The sequence below is a fragment of the Zootoca vivipara genome, chromosome 11 (assembly GCF_965207765.1).
Source record: "Zootoca vivipara chromosome 11, rZooViv2.hap1.1, whole genome shotgun sequence".
Taxonomy (NCBI): Eukaryota; Metazoa; Chordata; class Lepidosauria; order Squamata; family Lacertidae; genus Zootoca; species Zootoca vivipara.
This window is the reverse complement of record NC_142594.1, coordinates 11,437,156-11,449,568: the sequence shown is the minus strand read 5'-3', so window position 1 is coordinate 11,449,568 and position 12,413 is coordinate 11,437,156. Positions and strand designations below refer to the sequence as shown.

Below are 12,413 nucleotides of genomic sequence, written 5' to 3'. Positions count from 1 at the left end.
TGTTTTGGTCACCTTCAGGAAATTTGTATTGGCCTGTGATGTCTTCACGAGTGTCCTTCCCAACAGCTTTGGTGCTGATGCTCTTCCCTATTACTTTGGTTTCTTCACGCAGTTTGGTGTATGTTTCCTTGCCGTCCACATTCTTTACGAGCCAAAAGACTCTGTCTGCATTCACTTCAGCAAACACAAACTTGGAGTCATAGGGAAGATAGACTTCTCCCTTTCTGATTGCATTTACTGGAGTGGGGCCACACTGGTAAATCCCTGTAAAAAAAGCAACAACCAACGTCAGCTGTTTTACTATTTGTATGTTCACCCAGAATTCAATGGCAGCTAAATAATGGCAATAACTAATCTAAAATTACAGCTCCAGATGTGCTATGTTTTCAATTAACCTACACTTTCATTTATAGGTCTTCGTCGCCTGCAGTTGTGTGTGTCTATGAAAATACTTTGATCATGCCAGAAAGTCCATAGAAGTTGTCTGTTCTAAGATTATACCGAGCTGGGTCTCAGCGTGGTAGAAAAGGTGGATATTAGAATATGTTGCCGGGCGGGGTGGGGGGGACCACTGTGCCACATTTTCATAATTCACGTGACCAAACCAAACTTCTTGCATGGAATCATATCGTGTATTGGGTTGTGAATTCAATTCTGACAAATCCCAAATTCTGAGACAAATTGGGTCACTTTGGGAGAAATTCAGGAGTCTTCCAAGATGAATCAAATGCACTTCAAGGTATCTGCAACTCACTAAATCCGCTAGCTAAACTTCAGGGCCACCTTGAAACTGCCAGCAGTCCAGAGAACTCAAGACTATTTCTTTAAAATTGTTACATATCTCCAAGCTCTCCATATAACGAAAACACCAGAAGACAAGATGGGAAAGAAGGGGGGGGTTGGGACTGAGAGTTTTAATTTTCAACCAGGAAATATTATCATACGTGGTATTTTCAAATAAAAACACTGAGCAAATCTGTCTACTTCCAAACGTTAAAGAGTTCCCTTGCGTGCACACACAGCATCTGTCTGCCTGAAATTTGGCAGGCTTCATCTGCACAGAAGACATCCATGCCTGCAAATTTCAGCCAATTCTGCAAAGAAAGAAAAAACCACAGGCATCCCAGTTATGGCCTTAATAATGTCTTAAAGGTGCCTAGCCCCTTTACCAGCTCCATCTGGTATGCCGGCTGAGACCCTACCTGCCCGCAGACTGTCTTGCCAGAGTGGTGCATGCTCTAATTATCTCCCGCTTGGACTACTGCAATGCGTTCTACGTGGGGCTACCTTTGAAGGTGACCCGGAAACTGCAGCTAATCCAGAATGCGGTAGCTAGACTAGTGACTGGGAGTGGCCGCTGAGACCATATAACACCGGTCCTGAAAGACCTACATTGGCTCCCACTATGTTTCCAAGCACAATTCAAAGTGTTGGTGCTGACCTTGAAAGCCTCGGCCCAGTATACCTGAAGGAGCGCCTCCGCCCCCATCGTTCAGCCTGAGGTCCAGCTCCAAGGGCCTTCTGGTGGTTCCCTCACTGTGAGAAGTGAGGTTGCAGGGAACCAGGCAGAGGGCCTTCTTGGTAGTGGCGCCGCCCTGTGGAACACCCATCAGATGTCAAGGATCTGATTTTTATAAGACATCTGAAGGCAGCCCTGTTTAGGGAAGTTTTTAATGTCTGGTGTTTTATCGTGTTTTTAATATTCTGTTGGAAGTTGGCTGGGGAAACCAAACCATGGGTATAAATAATAAATTATTATTACTGTTATTAATACCAACAAACTTGTGTATAAAAGTCATTATATCACAGTATTTCAGGATTGTAGTTCCTGTTACAATTTACTTTTTAAAAAGAAAAAAATGTGTTACTAGCTCTTATTTTGAGCAGTATCTGCTGCATGGTCCTGCTTGCAAAGGATTAGCGTCTTCTGTACAACCCCTTCCATCATTCTCAGTTCTTGTCTCACTGCCTCTTCCAGTTTGTGGAATTAGACTTAATAGTATTACAGTGGTACCTTGGTACTCAAACGGCTTGGTTCCCGAACGCCGCAAACCCGGAAGCAAGTGTTCCGGTTTGTGAAAGTTTTTCTGAATGCCGAACGTCTGATGCGGCAGACAAGCGGCTTCCGATTGCAAGCGTCAATCAGAAGCTGCGCCCCGGAAATTGAACATTTCAAAAGTCGAACGTCCTTCTGGAACAGATTATGTTTGACTTCTGAGGTACCACTTTATTCATTTATTTAAACCATCCCTTTCAAGATGCAAATACATTTTTAAGAATCATGACAAATTATTCAAAGTATAACACTTGTGTTTCAGTGGCACAGAATGTGGGGCCCATTGCAGAAGAACTGATTTAACCCATTTTTAAAATATAGTCAAGTTTTAAAAATGTAATTTGCCTGGCGTGCGCGTCTTCTTTCAAGTCTCACCTTGGCTCTTTTCCTGAGGGGTGGCATCAATCGCCTGCCAGCCATCAAAGCCCTTCGGTAAGTCTGGCCTTTTCATCCAGACATCGTTCCATACGTGGAAATTCCTGTATTCAGTCAGGTTTCAGAATTAAAATAAAAAATTATCATCAGCTGTACTTTCATGATCAAACAGACATTAGAATTAGACGGTATAGGAAGGCATAAATAGTAATGGGCCATTGATTTAACAACTCAGTGTAATCTTCAGAGAATGCCAGCTGATGAATTTCTGGCATCTCAATATATGAAACTAGACCAAGGATGGGGTGGAGAGGATCATTGAAATATACTCGGAGTTGAGAGTGAATTTCATGCTCTTTATTCAGCTCATAGTCATCCAGGAGAAGAAGAGAAGAATGGCTCTTTCCCCAAAACCATCTGCTTACATTATTTACACAATGGGCCTTGCGTGATTGGCTACTTCAGGGCTACACCTGTGGGCCAATCAGGTTCCGGATTCACTTCCACCTGGAGTTGGATTGGGTAGCTCCTGCGGACCAATCAGACTGCTGATTCTGAATCCTATTGTTCTAGGATTCAGCTCAGTACATAACAATCATATTAAATGCAATAAGATTTAGGCTCTCAACTTCCTCCTTACAACCATTCTTTTCCTACGAGTGGGAATTTCAGAAAGAGGTAGTAATCTGTAGCGATGATTACCAAATCGAGTCTGTTGTTAGATTCTCCATTTTCCCTCCGTTTTCATTCAAGTAAATGTCAACTTTAAGATTTTCCTCTGTGTCGTGAGCTGAAGCAAAATTGGTCACGCTCCTGGCTGGAATCCCCAGGCTGCGCATAACTGAAATACAGAGAAGGATGTCGGCCTCAGATTCAATTGGCTCCCTTCAGCCACACTCAACACCCATAAGAGTTCAGAATTTAATCAGGGGGAGTTTCCCAAGGGAAAAAGAATGGGCTCTGTTCCCAGAAGAAGATATGAGGCTGGGCTGGAATAGGAGGGCAAATGGTGCCGTGACCTCAATGGTGCAGTTGTACAACGGTTTTAGAAGATCTTCAAACTGAATATTATAAGGAATATTATAAGCCCTGTAGGATCAGACCAAATGTCCATCCAGTTGGGGAATCTCCGACCTGATGTTTGCAGGCAGCATGGCACCCACAAAGGTCTTCCTTGCTGCTATTGGGCACTGGGGAGGGAGTTGGCTAGAGGGGCTTCCCAGCTTGTTTAGTGGCCCATCTTATTGCCTACCGGGTCTGTGGAGCTGGCAGCAGGTTGAGCTGGCAGCAGGCACCACCATAAAGGGAGAGATGCATAGCTGCCAAGTCTCCCGTATTCCCTGGGAAATCCCCGTTTTTCCAGCTGTTCCTAGCTGAAAAAATGGATTTTTTTGTTTCCCCCCGGGTTATTCTGGCACGGCCGCCATTTTGGAACTGAGCGAAGCATGCTCAGAAGCGACTTTTGATGCTGCTCTGCCCAGTTCCAAAATGGCTGCAGTGCGACTTCTGGCACGGTGGCCATTTTGGAACTGGGCAAAGCAGCATCAAAAGTTACTTCTGAGCATGCTCCGCCCAGTTCCAAAATGGCGGCAGCGCTACTTCCGGTCTGCTACTTTCGGCCCGGTCCCTTATTTCTCCGACAGCAACTTGGCAGGTATGGAGATGTGTGTGTATTGGAGTGAGAAGCAGAGGCGTAAACTAATGGAATACGTGGAGCTGGCAAGGATGACAGGACGAATAAGGGATCAAAAAAGACCAAAGGTTCCAAAAGGATTGGAATAAATTTGTGGAGTATTTAAAGGAATATTGTAAAAATGTGAAGACCCTGGTACGACTAACATAAAAACTGCAACAAAAAGAATAGGTACCTATGTCTGTGAACAAGATAAAATGAAAAATATTAAAGAGAAAGGCAAGGGAAAATTGGGAAGGGCTCATAAAAATAAAAGAAGAAACTGGAAAACCAAATGAGGGGAAGAGGGGAAGTCGGATTTGGCAAAACATCAGTATATATGAGAAGATTATATAAATATGATTATGGATGTATGAACTGTATAAAATAGAGGCTCGCATTAATATAATAACCAATTATTAGAGGTACAACGATATAGGAAATTGTGGATTAAGGTTATTTTGAAAATATTTGTTTTGCATATGTGAAAATAATAAAAAACAATTTTTAAAAAAGAGAGAGAGAGAAGCAGAGGCGTTTGTGTGTCTCTGACCTGCGCATGTGCAGCAAGTGAGTCTGTGTGCAAGAGAGATAGCATTGTGGCTACCTCGTACTGTATATTTTTCCTGATACAAAGCAATTATCCCCTTTGACCTCTACAATCAGGACCAGTGGGACATAGCTGACTTCTCACAGAAAGCATGAGATAGTCCCTCGGGGTAATGGAACAGTAGTAATGGTACACTAAATGCCGTTCCCCTCACAGCAGCCATGTTGTGGCACAACCTGGCAGCCATTTTGTGACTGGCGCCCCCAGCACTTCCTTAAAATTTGAAATGTGCCCACTGGGGTCCAAAAAGGTGGGCGACCCCTGACCTAGTGCAACACCCCATTTCCAAGATATTAGTGGGAAGCCTGCAAGCTTGGTTTGAGGGAAACAGCCGCACTCTCTTATGTCCCAGCTTCTCATATTCTATCCATCAAAAGCCCACAAAGATGGAGGATTTGTTTAGTTCAGGCATCCCCAAACTTCGGCCCTCCAGATGTTTTGGACTACAATTCCCATCTTCCCCAACCACTGGACCTGTTAGCTAGGGATCATGGGAGTTGTAGGCCAAAACATCTGGAGGGCCACAGTTTGGGGGATGCCTGGTTTAGTTGAATTCCCTCCAAGATGTATGCCTCACCTGTGGTAAGCACTCCAGAGAAAACCCAGCACTGACCAAACAAGACACTTTTTTTGGTTCTGTAATACTGCTGCAAAATGGGGACGCTTCCTGTCCAGGCTAGAGGCGGTGTGCCACCAGTATATTTCCCTGACCAGCTTGCAAATACCACTCCACGATCATCCTCGGAGTTAACCTAAAAAGCAAACGAAGATAGCAGAGCCATACAGTGAAACCCCTAAATGGCTTCGTATACCCGAAGGAGCGTCTCCACCCCCATTGTTCAACACTGAGGTCCAGCTCCGAGGGCCTTCTGGCAGTTCCCTCACTGCGAGAAGCGAAGTTAAAGGGAACCAGGCAGAGGGCCTTCTCGGTGGTGGCGCCCGCCCTGTGGAACGCCCTCCCATCAGATGTCAAGGAAATGAACAACTATCTGACTTTTAGAAGACATCTGAAGTTTTTAATGTTTGATGTTCTGTTTTAATTTGCTGGAAGCCGCAGAGAGGAATTGATATACAATGAATTGAAAAAAATGTTTAAAATAACATTTGTAAAAAAAAAAACACCCAGAAACTTTTCTACTAGGAATGACAGGTTCTGACATTCCAAAAGACCAGAAAAGACTGTGTATGTATGTGACAATAGCTTCAAGGATGCTACTAGCCCAACGATGGAAAGAACCAAAAGTCCCGACTAGGGAAGAATGGCAAGCCAAACTGCTGGACTAAGCTGAAATGGCAAAATTGACCGGGTGACTCGGGAATCAAGAAGATAACGACTTTTAAAAAAAGAACGAGGAAAATTTATAACTTACTTAGGAGACCATTGTAAACAAATAAAAACATTAGCTGGACTTTAAAAAATAACTTATAAAGAAACGAAAGGCATGGGTAATTTAGAGAGATAAAAACTGTGGAGAACGTAATGATATTTAGCTTTAGAAAAATTATTTTAAGGACCCATGCAGGGGAGCGGGGGAGGGAAGTCACGGGATTCAGAGAATCTCATATATGTTAAGAGTTCTTTCTTTTTATTATTTTAAATTTGTTCTTGTGAAAACTAATAACATTTTTTTAAAAAGGAAGCTGTGCAGAGTGGCTGGGGCAAACCAGTCAGAGGGACGACATATAAATTTATTATTATTAATTAAATTTCTACCTTCCTCTTCCCCAAGCATCTGGAAGGCCACACACTCCCTATCTCTGTATTATGCTATGGCCACGATAGGTGTACAGGGCATGGTCTGAAAGTATTTGGTCAGATTTCTTGTCCTAACCCCAAAGAATCCAATCTTGAGTTAAAAGGTACATTTAAGAACTTACCAATGCTGACATGGCCCTGGAGATGATCACGGGATCTTTCTTCGCCTTCGGTTTGAGCTGGCTTTTATCCAGAAGGTACATGCAACAATCCAAAACATCTTCCTCAAACTGTTTTGAGACAGAAAGCAAAGTCTTACATTTAAGACTTTCCTTCAATTAACACAGCATAAAACTGCTGCCGAGATGTCAATACGTCCTCTGCAAACTTCAAATGAATTCAATGCTTGTGAAATGTGTGGTGCTGACACGCAGAAGGAAAAATGGGACTGTCTCTGAGATCATTGCCACTGTTCAGCAGTGAACAATATTTAACCAGCTGCAACAAAACATGTCTCTCCCGTATCGGTCCCTATAGACACAGCAGGCGCTATAACTCTCCAATGGTTTGACTTCATCCTCAAAGGTAGATTGCCATTTTTTGGGGGGGGCACTCTTCATGGATTTTTTAAGCATTAAAAAATAATAATTGCCCAGACATTTTGCAGATTTACTGAAAATCTGCCCAGATGCCATTTTGCAGCCAGATTCCCCGGGAAAACCCAGACAAATGGCAGCCCTACATAAAGGCGTGCTCCTCCATTGTCTCTTGAGGCAGACGGATGCCGACAGATGCCTACATAAAGCATTTGAGACACAACAGCTTTGAATGTATAAAGGGGTCTTTTTTTCCCATGCACAAAATATAGCAGTGCATCCCACTAATTCCGTCTCTAAAGGCTTTTATAAAGGCTGCTGAGAATTGTTGGGTGCATGTCAATATGCTACTGCCCTCTTCTGGCAGGAATACGATTTGTTTAAATGGAAGTTTTCATAGAGTTGCAGAGTTGCAAAGGGGGGTACCAAAGGTCATCTAGTCCAACCCCCTGGAATTCAGGAATCTCAACACGTGGTCTCCCATCCAACTGATATTATATTGTGTAGATGTGGTACAAAGGAAGACACCGGTGAGTGTCAGAGGCCAAAGCCTATGCTTACCCACAACGTACCCTGCTGTTCTGTCAACAATGCTGAAGGATAATTTCTCTGGGCTGCATACAAAATTGTAAGTTGCTCAGGGGGTGCTGATCAAATGTTGGGAGGAAAAAAGGAAAACGGGGGGGGGGGGCGGCAGGGTTGGAATGAAATATCATGGCTGAATGCCTGGAACACTGAGCAAAAGCACTCTAAAATGACGTTTTGTTGCTGCAGGCTCCTCTAATAGAGACTTAGGTTTTTGAGTATCTTGGGGCCACCCCAAAAACGAGGTAATGATTTCTACTTAACATGAGGGACAGCCTAGGCATATGGAAGACTAGAAGCTTGCACATTATTTTTTTAAAAACTCCAGTAAGTACTTGCAAGCTTCCAGGGTGTACTGATTGGATGTACTGATGGAGTTTGCCTACCCATAATAGTATACAATACATATCATGAAGGAGAAATTAGGGTTCACAGGATGTATACTGTGAGTTAAAAAACCCCTCTATTCTCACACAGGAACGTTTTGAGAGGAAGGAAAGGAGAAGGGAATATTTTCCCACGCACTAGGCCCTACTCCATATAGCAGCCACGCCAATTCTATGGGGCTGAGGCCTCTATAGCCCACCCACCCCATGTCCGCTGGGATGTAGCTCAGTCCCCAACCCAAGCTTGAGGGAGCAGAGCAGGCAGGCAGGATGTCGCCCTGGGACTTGGCGCACAAATGTGGCATTGGGTGGATGCCTGGTTGGTCTTTCCTGATGCGACAGTCATCATGCGCAGTTCCCCCAGTGTTGGATGCAACTCAGCATGTGTGCTACATAGCGGTACGGTCCTCACCGGAGCTGGCAGCCTCAGATGTGAGCCTTAAAAATACATTAAAATGTGTGACATTTTAATGTATTTTTAATCTTTGTTGGAAGCCGCCCAGAGTGGCTGGGGAAACCAAGCTAGATGGGCGGGGTACAAATAATAAATTATTATTAATATTCCAGCATTAAAGGAACATTAGAAACTGCCCAAGATCAGGTCAGACCACCTAGTCCAAAAGTATTCATTCCAATTGACTCTCCAGGATTGCAGGCAGATACCTATCCAATGTGCGGGCAACTGATCATTTTAGTGCAACAAGTGAAGATTTCCTATTATTATTATTATTATTATTATTATTATTATTATTATTATTATCATCATCATCATCCCCGTGCCCCCGCTCCCGAAATTCCTCTCCTCCCATCTCAAAAAACAAACAACCCCAGGCCTGAACAGGATTCCAAGGCTTCTGTTTGTGGTTGCTGGAACCTCAAACAGAACTGCAACCTGCTTACATCCAGACCGAAAGAAAGAGAGAAACATACGAGTCTTTACCTGCCCAAAATTCCAAGGTCTTCCACGTATCATTTTTGTTGATCCAACGTAGAGATATCCGGTGTCATTGAGCACGTACTCGGCTCTTTCAGCATCACCAGGCATGAAGACAGAATCCGCTAAAGAAAATATGTGAGCGTGTTCATTCTTTTTTTTTCAGGAAGTCTGACTGGGGAGAAACTGGGCAAACGACATACTTGCGGCTTTCAGGCAGTAAGAAACTGATGGATGGACAGATAAAGAACACTGATGGGCTCAAAACTACCCAATTTGCGTTCTGGCTTCCCAGTCCCAGCTATGGACCCCACCCATAAACAAAATGGCCTGCTATATATATTTCTTCTTCTCATTATCAAGTATTTTCATTGCTTTCTTTTTCTGGGGATACTTCAAGGGTACGCAGTACCAACACTTTTTTTCCAGATGAAAAGCACTGGTTAGAAGTGTGGCACTTACTGTAACAACTGGCACCTTTCTTTCTAGAAGAAAAACACTGAGTATTTCCTGAATAAAAAAGGTAAAGGGCCCCTGGATGGTTAAGTCCAGTCAAAGGCGACTATGGGTTTGCGGCACTCATCTCGCTTTCAGGCCGAGGGAGCTGGCGTTTGTCTGCAGACAGCTTTCTGGGTCATGTGGCCAGCAGGACCGAACCACTTCTGGCACAACAGAAAACCGTGATGGAAACCAGAGTGCACGGAAACGCCATTTACCTTCCCACCACAGTGGTACCTATTTATCTACTTGCACTGGCGTGCTTTTGAACTGCTAGGTTGGCAGGAGCTGGAACAAAGCAATGGGAGCTCATTCCGTCGTGCGGATTCGAACCGCCAACCTTTGCATCGGCGAGCCCAAGAGGCTCAGTGAATAAACCTCTTCTTGAATCAGATATAGAATCTGACTCTTCTTTTTTCCTTTCCTTTCCCCCTTTTTTGTGCCCTTAACTTAGCTGGTTTTATTTTTAACTTTTAGAAGTCCTCCGTCTTGGAGTGACGAAGACATACACAGAGGGATGACAGGGGGGAATGATGAGGGTCTCTGAGTGGGAGACAGAGAAAAGGGGATCTCCCAGCATGGGAGGCTGGGGGAAGAAACAGAGGTTCCCAGGTGAGAGCTGGGAAGGTCTACTTTTCTGCATATGGATAAATGATAGAGTCATACCTTGGTTTAAGTACGCTTTGGTTTGAGTACTTTCAGTTTAAGTACTCCACGGACCCATCTGGAACGGATTAATCCACTTTCCATTACTTTCAATGGGAAAGTTCGCTTCAGGTTAAGTACGCTTCAGGTTAAGTACGGACTTCCGGAACCAATTGTGTACTTAAACCGAGGTACCACTGTATTCTGGAGAAGGAACTGGCGAGCCACTCCTGTATCCCTGCCAAGAAAACTCCATGGACAAAGACAGGCGTGCTCTGGTCCATGGGGTCACGAAGAGTCAGACACGACTAAACGACAACGACGACGACCACTGTATTGTGATAGAGGGCTACTCTCTCTCTCTCTCTCTCTCTCTCTCTCTCTCTCTCTCTCTCTCTCTTTCTTTTATCCCTTGCCTATTTATTTTTTGGTTTTTTATATTGCTTTCTTTTGTTTTTGGCTTTTCTGTATCTTTCCCCCCTTTCTTAGCTTTGTTTGGCTTTTATTGTACCTCACTTTGCAGTACCTTTCAATAAAAATATTTGCCAAAAAAGAAAAGGAAAAAAGAATCTGCCTCTGCTGGATTCATTCCATCCACATGACTCGGGGAGAGGCTGCCTAACTCACTCCTGTCTGCACACAAGGGACGTTGCTTTTCTCCAGAAACAGCTCCCATCTGGGTAAGGGCTGAGCCTTAGTTTGACCAGGGCTTTTTTTTTCCAGCCGGAACTCTCTGGAACTCAGTTCTGGCCCCTCTCAGGCGCCATTGCCATTATAACAAGGGACACCGACAGAACTCTGGCCAGAAATTTAAATGCTAGGAAGAAATCTTACTCGCGAGTTACAGTCAAATAAAGGTATGTATTCTGGTAAGACTAGCAATTTTGAACAGAACAAATGAATACAAACAAGAAATTAGCTTCAAATCCACTAGAGTATATGTAGCTTGAAATAATTATTACAACTTAGAATTCACAGTAGTGTGTGTAAATAATAGTACATTACAGTGTAAAGACACAAAAGATATCAACTAACAATATCCGTAAATATCAGTCCGATTCCAAGTCGATTCAGTAAAAGAACCCAGGAGGTCCTGTTGATTTGTGAAATAGAATTCTATGTTTTTCAAATTTCGTGTCTGAGTTTGTGGAGATCAGTGTGTATCTGAATATTCATGGTGAAGTCTGGCCCCTTTTTTCCCAAGAAAACAGCACTGATTTTGAGAGTGGATGAATGGGAGCATGCACACCAGAAAGAGGGGGAAATATTGCTGCTTTTCAGAACTACTTCTGCCAACTGTTGTGCATGCTGAAAGCATGACCCTTTTGTGGCGGTTTAACCTGAGGTACATTTGGCCGTGAAGCAGACAGCCAATAAAAGAGATCAGATCTCCATCTGAAGACATCTGAAGGCAGCCCTGTTTAGGGAAGCTTTTAATGTTTAATAGATTATTGTATTTTAATGTTCTGTTGGAAGCTGCCCAGAGTGGCTGGGGAAACCCAGCCAAATCGGTGGGTGGGGTGTAAATAATAAATCTGTTGTTGTTGTTGTTGTTGTTGTTGTTGTTGTTGTTGTTGTTGTTGTTGTTGTAACTATGCCATTTATATCCGCCCCCTACAACTGGCTCTGTTCATTCACAAGCACAATATTTTCAAACACATTATTGGAACAGAGCGGTTGTTATCCACTCATCCCAAGAGAACGCCAAATAAAACTCATCTCCACAGCAGTCAAAGCAGATGAATGCTGGGAACTGTAGTTTCTTAATGGTTCTATGAATGGTGGTTCTGTGAGGGGGAAACTACAACTCCCAAGATTCTATGAGAGACATCATGTGTTTTAAATGTCCCACAGGGTTTTATAGGCATTTTTTCAGTGTGTTGAAATGTATCCCTGCTTACGTTTAAACTGGGTTGCAATAATTATACTGTGAGCAGCAACAGAAGGAAGTTTCATAACTTGATGACCTCATTAAAAAATATTACACTCCTCATGGAATCACTGCAAAACCAGCTTTCATTGCATTTATGAGGAAAAGAGCTAAACAAGAGACACGTTTTTAAAAGTTAACCTTATATTATAGCAATATGAATTAAATCTCATAAGGTCACATGAATTACCTTCACACCAGGGATTGAACAAAACGTAGACAAATTTTTTATCAGGAGTGTAAACGCTAGGTCCCGTGATCACATTTAGAAGATATTTTCCAATAATTGCATCTGCTGGACTGGTTACAACAATGCGGCACTAAGAAAAACACAAAAACATCATAGGGCTATAATAGTGTACAGTATATGATAAATCGTGTCCTCCCTAAAAGAGGGCACATGTTGTGGTGAGACCTGGAGACCGACCTC

General features: G+C 43.3%; 1 protein-coding gene across 1 annotated transcript in view; it reads right to left on the bottom strand.

Moving 5' to 3' along the window:
• TGM4 (transglutaminase 4) overlaps positions 1–12,413 on the bottom strand; it is a 36,103-nt gene that overhangs the window by 7,262 nt on the left and 16,428 nt on the right. Inside the window, exons 4-10 of the mRNA XM_035129672.3 lie at positions 12,174–12,303; positions 8,917–9,035; positions 6,592–6,699; positions 5,291–5,465; positions 3,134–3,272; positions 2,432–2,535; positions 13–264 (exon numbers count right to left, since the gene is read on the bottom strand). Coding sequence (XP_034985563.1) covers positions 13–264; positions 2,432–2,535; positions 3,134–3,272; positions 5,291–5,465; positions 6,592–6,699; positions 8,917–9,035; positions 12,174–12,303 — 1,027 coding nt within the window. The remainder of the gene's footprint in view (positions 1–12; positions 265–2,431; positions 2,536–3,133; positions 3,273–5,290; positions 5,466–6,591; positions 6,700–8,916; positions 9,036–12,173; positions 12,304–12,413) is intronic.